General features: G+C 40.2%; 1 protein-coding gene across 5 annotated transcripts in view; it reads left to right on the plus strand.

Annotated features, from left to right (window-relative positions):
* The window catches only part of LOC103477022 (collagen alpha-1(XIX) chain), a 127,088-nt gene that overhangs the window by 105,056 nt on the left and 10,473 nt on the right, over nt 1-11,559 (plus strand). For 4 of the 5 annotated variants that reach the window (XM_008429856.1, XM_017308981.1, XM_008429858.1 and 1 more), the window contains 9 exons: nt 789-842; nt 1,774-1,818; nt 2,119-2,163; nt 2,261-2,323; nt 2,715-2,750; nt 5,402-5,446; nt 6,378-6,521; nt 9,530-9,596; nt 9,721-9,858. In XM_008429856.1, the coding sequence (XP_008428078.1) occupies nt 789-842; nt 1,774-1,818; nt 2,119-2,163; nt 2,261-2,323; nt 2,715-2,750; nt 5,402-5,446; nt 6,378-6,521; nt 9,530-9,596; nt 9,721-9,858 (637 nt within the window). Of the gene's footprint in view, nt 1-788; nt 843-1,773; nt 1,819-2,118; nt 2,164-2,260; nt 2,324-2,714; nt 2,751-5,401; nt 5,447-6,377; nt 6,522-9,529; nt 9,597-9,720; nt 9,859-11,099; nt 11,554-11,559 lie in introns of those variants that run through there. The other variant, XM_008429859.1, reaches the window with a different exon arrangement.

Consider the following 11,559-nt stretch of genomic DNA (forward strand, 5'->3'; position numbering starts at 1 on the left):
CATCCATCCATCCATCCATCCATCCATCCATCCATCCATCCATCCATCCATCCATCCATCCATCCATCCATCCATCCATCCATCCATCCATCCATGTTCTTACACCCTTGTCCCTTAGTGGGATCGGGAGGGGTGCTGGTGCCTATCTCCAGCTAACATTCTGGGCGAGAGGCGGGATACACCCTGGACAAATCGCCAGTCTGTCGCAGCCCATGGGGAACATAAATAAATAAATAGAATAAAAAATAAAATTAAGATTTTGGACTTTAATCTTGAGATCGGGTATGCCCTTAGAGAGACAGTTCTTCCATTGAACAATTTTATTAAGGCAAACTCCCCCATGCCAATAAAAACTGATTCATAGTTATCGTTAAAGTGGTGCAGCAGATAGTTTTTAGGCCAACTGAGATATTGCTTTTTCACATAGTCAGGTTGGGTTGGCTTGCTTCTTTTCCTGAATAAATTACATTATTGGAAAAATGTTTTTAAACCGGTTTATCGTTGTCTGATGTTAAAATTAGTTTGTTGAGTGGAAACATATTTGGCAACTAACTTACTTGCAGTCCTGTAACTTTAGTTGGTGTTTTCTTGCTTATGAAGATACATTATTATGCATTTCAATTTAAGTTTATAAGTATGCTTGCTGCCAGTGGCACTGCATTTGAGGGATGTGAGGTAAAAATAGCACCATTTTTGGTTGCAAAATAGGTGGAAGCAGCAACTCTTAATCTACATTATTAGTGACCTGATCAGCTTGACACAGCAGGTGGTGTGTTCTTCTCTCACAGGGGGAACCAGGACCCATGGGCTTACCCGGGCTCGAAGGGCTTCCCGGTGCCAAGGTAGGCAACAGAGCCGTTTCTCTCCCGCAAATGAGCTCCCCTTGATTGCAGCACGAGTAAAATGCATTCTCTCTGGAGCATTCTCATTATACAAAGTTATAAAGAGCTTCTTTGTGAAAGGACATATCCATCTTTTGAAGTGTAAAACTGCTTGGCACTGTGAACATTATAGGTGCTAGTTAAAGTTATGAGCCAGCTTCAGGAAAACTAAATGTTTTTTTTTTAGAGAAATTAAATTACTTGTGTTTCTGTTTAAATATTGCCCGGAGGAATTTCAGGTCTACATTTCCAGAGAGGATATACTGCAATTTGGAGCCAAAGCATTAATGAAATGGCTAACAATCTGCACCCTGAGTTGCAAACACTAGTGGAGATGCATTTTCTTGAAGATAACGAAACTGGGCTGGATGGAACCAGCATCCAACTTTGTGTGACTGGCAGTGTGTGACTGTGAGCTCTGTGGAGATTTTGTGAGACTGGAATATGTCAGTTTATGTGACATCAAGGGACATTTTTTCTTTGATATGGTTTGGTATGCGCACATAAGTGTTAGCTGTGCAAAAAAAATAAAAAATAAAATAACAAAGCTTGTTCAAACTTAATTTATGCATCTAAGTGGATTGTTAAGGAGTTTTAGCCTTTTTATCTCCTCCCACACTTGCTTAATTAAACCATGAGTTTCACAATGACATTCACAACACATATAAGTGCAGTGTCTTATAATAAAAACAATTGAACTTTTTCACATTTCACATCTAGTTCCAATTAATTTTTTATTTTTATGTTTGTGCCTGTAATGTGACAAAATGAGAAAAATGATTTAAAGCTTTTAAAAACCGTTGCAGGGCACTTTACCTACTGTGTACTGTGTCTCCTGGATATGACAGGTTTTTACAGTCTGTCATCTCCCTGATTTATGTTGTCGTTTCAGGGCGATATCGGCCTGCCTGGCCCTCCTGGGACATCAGGTCCGCCAGTAAGTATTTTACTTATGTTCTGCTTATTGTTAGTTTTATTTATTTGTGTCATAATTGTTTTTGACACAAGATCCGTATTCTTTAAGTCCTCTGCTAGCATCAGTTCAGCTGCATTTCCATTAAGAATTAAACAACATGAGTTAGTTAACACTGGCACTTTGGCTAGTGACACTGTAATCATTTGGAGTATGTGAAGGGATTATAGAGTGGCTATATTATTATAAATGCAAGGCTGCAGACATGACACTGCTGAGGACCTATCAAACAAGACACATTCCCCTACTGTCTGTGATTGACAGGGGAAACCCGGAACACGCGGAGAGCCAGGGATCCCAGGAGAGCCGGTGAGGAGCAGTCTCTAGCTCTCTTTTAACTGTCAATCCACGTATCATTCCTTTGTCACTTCAGACTGACACACCGACTGTCTCTGTTCTTGGACAGGGCGAGAGGGGGCCCATCGGAGAGACCGGATTCCCTGGACCCGAGGGGCCTCAAGGTGTTTCTGTAAGGATGCAAATCTTTTCATTAGAGAACCCTGTATGACAAAGTCCACACACCTTTGCACTTGTAGATTCATTCACAATTCCAGCTTTTGTGCTCACAGAGGCCAACGTGATTCAAGGACAATATGGATAAAATACGTATGTTATCTACCACTCGTCCTGTGGATGATTATATTCCCACATTCCTCTATGTAATTACCATCAGAGATAGTTTCTGTAATATTCCCTGTAAGTGCACAATGGAACAGTGTTCACTCAGCAATCAGGATCATTATCCCTCGGTTGAGATATCTCATTAACTGTGGAGATTACTAGGAGTGCAACAGCGCTGATCCAATCGAAGGTGGGAGCTGATACAAAATGTCTTTGTTTGTGTTGCGGTTCCTGAGCAGGGGAGGCCTGGAAAAGATGGAACTCCTGGATACAAGGTGAGTCGTTTCAAATCCCCTTATAGAAAGTGCTTTACATCAGCCAGGCTACAGAGAGATGGCACAGCAGATTTTTATCCCCCCCTCCGGCAACAGTGTGCTGACTGCATTAAAGCGATTTGCATATTTGAGATTTTAGCGATAGAAACTAAATGGAATCCTGCAGGTTTAGGCTTTGTTGACTTTTATTCTTCTTACCCTAATTATATAGCTAAGGCTTTCAGACAATGATAAAATGTTTGTAATGGAGGGCGTTAGACACTTCAAATTAATGATGTGTTTTTTTTTTKTTTTTTTTTTTGCTTGCTGAACCTGGCTTGAACTGAGGCAAATCCAGCAGAAAAAAAGTCTGCTTTTAGATTGCTGATCAAATTTATTATGCACCGTTTACCTCATGAAAACTAAGAATGGTCCTGGAGGATGCAGAATGGATCCGCTTGAATGGCCGTCCCTCACACATTATATGATCCAACACCAAAACTTGACTGATTGTGGTTATTACTGTTTTGCCCAGATATACAAGATGTTTTCCACCTTACACCTAAATGGCAGAACCAACGCTTTATTGTTTTTTCATTTTTATTATTTAATATTCCCCCCACTATAATCTCTCCGTTCCACTGAGGCCATCTACATAGAGGCTCTCATTCTAGTGGAACAACAGTGCCATCTAGTAGGTGGCTCTTCTCATCTGCATAGATTGCTTCCTCACTCCTTTGAGCTTTAATATAATGCTCAGGGAAGCACATTTCAGTGGGCAAGATGATAGATTTAAGCTTCCCATCAGGCAGTGGGGAATACAGCATGCTGCAGATTAAAGCAGGCAAGGGAGAATGGCATCACAAAGCGGTGCCCGCTTTAAAACCACATCATGCCAGATTGTCTTTTGCGTGCCTCCTGTAATCCAGCGGGAAATTGATACAAAGATGCTCCCCGAGGTAATGCTGTGAGCAAAGTAAAAGGAAGCAATGAGGAGTGACAGGGAGGGGACCGGATGACTCAAGATGTTGTGACACGAAGCTGGAGACAGGTATTTTCCTTGCGGCTCATCCGTACAGTAAAGGCAGCTGGTGGGAAAGCAGGCCTTTGTCAAACAAAACCGGAGTGATGCAGAGGAGCCGTGACATTGCAGAAGGTGAAGCACTATAATGGGAAATATTATACAAGCAGTACAACCTGAGCAGAGTCTAAAGCAGTCAATGTACAGTCATCTGATAAGAGTGTACATGGAGTTTGTTTAAAAATAGCAGTAGGAATTTTTGTAAAGATTAACTGATCGCTGAGATTTTGTTGCCAGTTTCTGTGCACCGGTTGTGTAGCCAATTACAATTTCACTTTAAGAATAAATTTACATATTAAGGTTCACAACTCAATGGCTCTACCAAGCTGCAAATAAATTCTAGAAATCGCCACCAGGTGGTACAATGTGGAAGTCTCAATATTACGTTAAGTCAGGCTCAGTTGAATTCCGTGGACAAGCATTCAGAGTTTAGGGTAAAACTTACTTCTTAATGGAAGGTGGAAGATTAATGAGGACTTTCTGTAATATTTTGAATATGTGACATTATTATTTATTATTACTATATATTATTGAAAGGTGTACAGTGTCATGGAGGGTCATTCACCATAGAAATCTGTGACATTGTTGGAGCTAAGGTGATGTCATAAATTTACCACATCAATTTGTTGAATGGTCTTTCCCATGGAAATACACAAAATTTGGTGTGGATGTGTGTGAAACATTCCCAGGTGTCGCAGTTGATTCAAATTACAACGTAATCCTAATGAGCTTCTTTGGGGTTGACGGAAGTTATTCATATCGAGCTTAGTGCAAATCAACTCGTACACGTGTGATATACAAACTTACCACACCAACATAGTGTAGCCAAGAGTGTCTGTTCAGAGTATGATTTAACAAGAACTTAATCTCTGTCATCAAAAACAGCTTGAAATGTGTATAAGTCTGATTTTAAAGCAAGTCACTTCCTGTTCTAAGTGGGTGGAGCACAAGTCAGGAAATGAGCATGTGAATGTTTTGATGGCTGTTCTGTGATGACACACACATTATTTTAGGTACAAATCCAACCTTATGTGTAGAAGTCATTATTTATTTGTCTTTTATGATAAAAAGTCTGATTTTGAAGTTTGGCCACACCCACATGCTTTGATGTAGTAGAGAGTTTTTGATAACATTTGATGTCCAATGCCTAAAGGCTAAACTGAATCTTTCTCTAAAAGGAAAGCTCTATGATGAGTTTGATCAGATATGTGTTTAAAAGAGAGGAAGTGAAGGTTTTAGTTAAAAATGGCTGACTTCTTTTGAGGTTAGACCATGGCTCCAATATTGGTCATGTTGACATTAACATGTTGGGAGTCAAATATAATATAGAACGGATAATGTTTCAAAGTAAAACATTACAACCTGCTTATGATGGACCAGATTGTATAAAACATAAAATCACCAAATTACTGTCACCTGCCTGTTTTACAGTGCCTCTCTAACGTTGGAGGCTTTTATAATATTTATTGCTTCCTATTACTAGAAAGGAGTATATGTCTATTAGTGATTATTTTAAGGATCTTATTTTTCTGCTACAGTCTTGAAGTTTGTTTTTCTTTCTTTTCTTTTTCTTTTCTTTTTTTTTTCAAAGGGCTCCACAGGTACATCAGGTGACAGAGGATCCAAAGGTGAACGTGTAAGTAGCATCACCCTCTTCTCCAGAGTAGAATCTGGTTTATGTCTTTAACAACAATGCAAAGAACCTGTTTATGAAATGGTAATGAAAGGATGGCAATCAAAGTCACAAGGAATGTCTATTTCAGCACAAATATTACGAATCCCCACAAGCACATAAACACTAGGAAAAAATGGCATTTAATGCTCATTGTGGTTTTCTATTGTATTTGCCAAGTTTTGTCACAGTTCTGCAATAATTTTGCTTAACTTTTTTACTGTATTTATGTTTTTTTAAATGTAGCTTATAGAGAAGAAAAAAAGTAGACTTTTAACTTGTTAGTTGCTAAGGCAGGACAGGTAATTGCAAAGGCAAATACAATAATGAGGTTGCAATTTATGGCAGCTTTAGGGAAAGTATCAGACCTTACAGTGATTTCAGCAGCTAAAGCCCCATCCAGCGTTTACAAATAAAGCCCACATTGGGGGAAATGATCTGAAAAATGATCCCATATGCTATTGTTTATAGGTTACATAATAGAGCAATGTTCATTGCCTTTGTGGTTTTGATTCAAGACAAGTCTGAATAAAAAGATGAGCCAAAGCTGTGTTGATCAGCTTGAGCTGATTTTATTAAAATCCATTAGAGACAAAACAGACCTATGGGTTTATGTAGGAAACCCAAATGAATGCTGAACAATCAGTCGGCTAGAATCCGCCAATTTTTTAATAAATAAAGTGCAATAAAACTAGGAAGTTGTAAAATTTTGGTGAATTAAATCCACCAACAGCAAGCTTTTTTTGGGATTGGAATAAGCTGTTCCAACATCAAAGAAAACTACAAGTCAGTCTCGGCTAGGAAAAACCTGATCAGTGCATGTGTGCCACATACACATGTGGAGTTTGCACTGACAGCAAGCTTAAAAACAGCAGAGCTTTCTTTTTTACCGCAGGGTGATCCAGGCATTCCGGGAGAAAGAGGCGTTCAAGGTGAAAGGGGTCGCCTTGGCGACCCTGGCATGGTTGGACCGATGGGGCCACCAGGTGAAAAAGGAGATCCTGGCCCCCCCGGGCAGCTGGGGAGTGTAAAACTCCTGGTAAGTAGCCAAATTGCAAACGCTTCCACATTAAAGTACTTTCTTCACGTATAATTTAAATCATCTGACAGGATGTGGCAGTTTGTGTAACTAGCTTAGTTCTTCCTCCCTGGATGGAAAGCAATGTATCTACAGCTTTTTGCATGAAACATCAAACAAAGCCGAGCGAGGCAGCTCGCTGTTCATTCTCTGCTCGGCGCTTCCCACTCCCGATCATCTAGGCGTAACAGAAGGTCAAAGCAGGAGAGAGTCGGAAACAGAGGGAAAGACAGAGATATGTGGGCGTGCCAAGAGCTCTGCAGAGCGGAGAAGCACCTCCATCTGTCACAGACATTTTTTACGCTCACTGTAGTTATATAACGTTCACAGTGATGAAAAGCTGTTTTGAATGCAACAATACAACATCGGAGCATGTTGTGTGTTATTGTTATGAATGTTGCCCTGGAAAGCAGTGCAGTTTGAGAGCACATAAACTTGAGACTGAAAGTTCCTTGAGTGGAAACGACGTTTACTGTATGCAGGGAAGTAAAGTTGTTTTAGCCGTTTACCACTAAACTTCACAGTCAAAGATGTTGTTAATAAACAGATTATTAGAAATTGCTTGAGCATTTGGCTGTATTTCGCATCCATTCATTCGTCTGAAATATTTTCTGAATTTAGTTCAAAGACAGTGGGGGGGGGCGAAAGGGGGCTTGGCTGTGGAGCTGTCAGTCTGGCTTCTGAGGAGCTTTGGCAGCATTCTTTATTTGATTTTTTTTTTAAATCAACTAGTGGAAAATGTGTTGATGTTTTTGGACAAAACAGCTCTTTTTTTGTTAAAGAGATGTGCCAAAGCATTCATAGGGTTAGCACTCTATTGCCTCTGTGTGCCCTACAGAGGAGCTGTAGCTTCAACACAGCTTGAACTGCAGAAAGGAGGATAGCCAAAATGTTTTGGAGACACTGTTGGGCTACTGACAAGCTAAATGAAATAAACAAAAACAAAACATCTCAGCACTTTTTTTTGTTTTAGGTGACTTAAAAAGAGCCCGATGCACTCAGAGACATGTCTAGTTTGTTTGTTTGTTTGTTTGTTTTTTTTTTCTTCTTGGGGGCGACGAAGCAGGGGCACAGATGGTAGAAGGGTGACACACTGAAATTACAGTTTTATCAAAACTCCCTGTAGTCTTGGATCGCAATGAACAGCATGCCAAGATATGAAGTTAAAAGGCGGGGGGGAGACTATTTTGTATCCTTCCATAATTTGGTCTTCAGTCTGAAAGTTTAAATTTGAAATTCTAATCTATTTGCACTACAAACAGTCTAACTGGCTGCTCTATTGAGGGTGACTGGCAGGGCTGGGTCAACAATCAGAGTTAAAGGGTAGCTCTCTCTTCACCATGACAGATCAGTGCAGCACTTATATCATTGCAGACACCACACCAATTTGCTTGTCGATCCCCCACTCTATGTTTACTCTATGTACTTCATCTTGGGGTCAACAAGACCCCAAGATGAAGTACAGACAAAGCACAACCTAATGACCCCTTACTATGGGGAACATAAATGGAAACAGTGTTTCCTCACCTGGATGCAGGTCGTTGGGGCCCCTTGCTGGAGCCACACCGAGGGGCATGGCATGATGGGGAGGACCTATGGAAACCTGGGTCCATCATAAGTGATGAGCTCATTGACGAAGGGGTCAGGTGCTATACGGACCTTGGAAGTCTGATCCTAAGCAACAGAATCCAGCTCTTAGGACATGAAGTGTCCATCCCAAGGATTTCTGATTTTAAGATAAACTGTTTGCCCTAAAGGTGGGGCTTATTCTCCATGTGCGCATTTTATTTCCCTTGGGAATTGGATCTCACATACTGGAATCTCATAACACCCAACTTTAGCAGGATTTAGCTGCAAATCGAGATACCGGTAAAGCTCATTAATTGCTGTGGTCAGAGACCAGGCTATCTGTTGTGTATTGATTTCCATATTAGGAATCCAGACCCTAAATAAACATGTTCACACATGGAGATCGTATAGTACAATGTGTTGAACTGAATCAGTGGCAGAGAGATCATCAGAAAAGCAAAGGCATAATTTTGTCCTGCAATTCTCATTATGCTGTATTTGTAGGGCAGCCCTATCCTTTTCCATTTTCACAAAAAGTGAGGAAACCCTGGAACATACATTAGGTGATCCAATAAAAAAATCACAAATAATTATACAAAAGAGGAAGCCTGTCACAAAAACACTCAGAAGAGACACGTTTCAGGCATTCGCCACTGCAGATTCTGAGAACCATAATAAAATTAACATGTCTTTTTTTTGCTTATCTCAATTTGCGCAGTCGAAAGTAAGCCCTGAACAGAGCAAGATTTATATTTATTGCATCCTTACAAGGAATAAACTCTCCTGCCAATATGATTACTGCTGACTGTCCTACCTTGAAGTTCGTACTCTTATACGGTCGTAGCTACGCTATTCTTTTACAAGTGGCTTACAGACTTTCTGACTGTGAAACTATTTCTGGATATTATATTTATATTATGCATCTTCATAATAGCTCGCTATATTTTAGAGGCACACAGAGCTAACACAATTCCTCCGTGGCACGGGGTGCATCACTGCAGAGCTGAACATAAAGTTATACCACTTTAGAGAGTTATAGTATCGAATTTAATATTCCTTCCTGAATATGTTTTATTTCTTGCTGAGTTCAGATCTTGAGTTGAGATTGGAATAGGTCTTAAAGAAAGATTTTTACAGATTTTATTATCCTCTGTTCTTCTTCCTTTTCACAATTTTTGGTTCCAATAATGTCTGTTGGCGGACTTTGTGGAGCACAAATACATGAGGAGTATCCGTTTAATTGTTATGCCATGATAACTTTAATCTCCTCTGTATGTTCTCTGCCTCCATTTGGCTCGGAATGAAGGTTTAACTTGTGTTGTCTCTTAATTGGATTTTCCGTCTTTCTTACCCGAGTTAAAATGCTTCAGTAAGTGATCTTTTATTCTCCCTTCACACAGGATGATCCCAGCTTTACAGAAGAACTCAAAATCTTTATCCAAAGTGAAGTAATGAGGATTTTTGAAGGTAAAAGTAGTCTGACATTTAATTTAGTTGATGTGTTTTGGTTCACTTTAACACCCCCTCTTTATGTCATTCTCCAAGTTGTTACTCACACAGCCTTTTTTGAAAATATTTTCCTGCCCTGCAGAGAAAGTGTCTGGCGCCGCCACACAACAGAAGACACCTGCCGGCATCTTAGCTTCGCCTTTCCAAGGTCCTCCTGGACCCCCGGGCAAGGATGGATCCTCAGGTCCACCGGGAGAGCCTGGGCCACCTGGACCTCAAGGTAGTAGCTTAATACATTGAGTTCAAAGGCTTGACTTAACCACCAACTCAAAAAAAATAAAAAAATAACCATAAATGGCTTGGATTACCTGTTCATGTTTTAATATACTAAAACTGACCATCAAGTGCCTTGAACTTGTCTTCACAGCTTTCCTATTTCATAACTAACATCCTCTTGTGTTTAACTTAATTTTAATATAAATGCGACGGTTTTGTAAACTCCTAGAGAACAGCGTAGTGAAGATTAGGGAGCGCACCAGAAAGGTCCAAGAGAACGCTGTGAACAAGTTTAAGATTAGGATTTGAAGCAAAGTCTACCGAGACACGGCCATCCTGTCCAGACCTGGAGAAGAGCGACAGCTTAGACGTGTCTCTGCTCCAACATGTCTGAATCACTTGGCTGTCTTCCCTCATCAGCATGTTATTCAGCTCTGCAGATGCCTGGTGGTGAGACATTCTTTTGATTCAGGTGTGCTGGGGAAGGCAACCATGTAAAAGTTTCAGGATAGTAGCTTCCAAGGACTGGACCTAAACTGACAGGCTTGGAGGAGATCAATAATCGAAGACGCAGCCAAGAGCCCCATTGTAACTCAGGAGGAGCTGCACAGCTCCGCGGCTCAGAGCGAAGAATCTTTTGTGGCAAGACTTCAAAAAAGTTTTTCAGACATCCTCTTCATCCAGTCTGATTTAATTCATTTGAGCTATTTTGTGAGGAAAAATTAGAAATAATGCCATCTTCTAGTTTTCTATTAACAAATATTTATTGTAAGTGCCAAATAAAAATGCATCCTACATTTTCAAATTTTCATTTCTAAACATTTGGAAAACCCAACATAATTCCCTTTCATTTCACAACTATGCAGTTACGTTAGTTATCTATCTATATGTATAATCCCAATAAAGTAAACAGAAGCTTGTCTTTGTAGCGTGACAAAATGTGAGAACATTTAGGAAAATGTATACTTTGTATATATCTGCACCAGAGCTTTAAAAAAAAAAAAGAATAAATAAAATGAAACTTTGAGCAGGTAACTCTACTTTGCACTGTCACCCAGACTGCGCTTGAAAGACGGAGGAGTTACCGTTGTAAAAACGCCCTGTTTTCCATCTCATGTAGGCTACTCACTTATGCATGTTTTTGTTATGAGAAGAGCCGATCTGAAATGCTGTAGATTGCTTGGAATGGGATCAGGCTGACAGTTCTACTCTGTATGGATTCATGAGTATTTTTCTCTTGCATAGACCCATATATCAATGCAGACTGAGGGGCTGGGAGCAGAGGAAAGGCCAGGAGTGTGGTGCACTGCAGCTCTCTGGGAAATATGAAGACAAACGAAGAATTGGCTGTGAATAAGAGAAAATGTTATCAGTGTGGACAGAAAAGAGCTCCATTATTGATACCTCACTCAAGGAGAGAAAGCCTCTGAAACACAAAAGGAGCGTAGTCGAGTTGGAGGGTGGACATTCATTATAGGACTAATCCTGACTCTCTGACTGCTCACACAACACTAATGGTTTGCTGGTCAGGCTTTGTACCTCCAACATGCTTAGATTTATTTTGTGTCCACATGCAGAACTTTGGTAAAGCTTTGAAAGAGAAGGAGTGCTTCATGTGTTGGTGCACATCAAAGCACTGCTGCATTGGCCTTTCTCTTCAAACTTTTGTATCTACCTCACATTGTTCAAGACCATATATATATAT

Source organism: Poecilia reticulata, linkage group LG15 (genome assembly GCF_000633615.1).
Source record: "Poecilia reticulata strain Guanapo linkage group LG15, Guppy_female_1.0+MT, whole genome shotgun sequence".
NCBI classification, from domain to species: domain Eukaryota; kingdom Metazoa; phylum Chordata; class Actinopteri; order Cyprinodontiformes; family Poeciliidae; genus Poecilia; species Poecilia reticulata.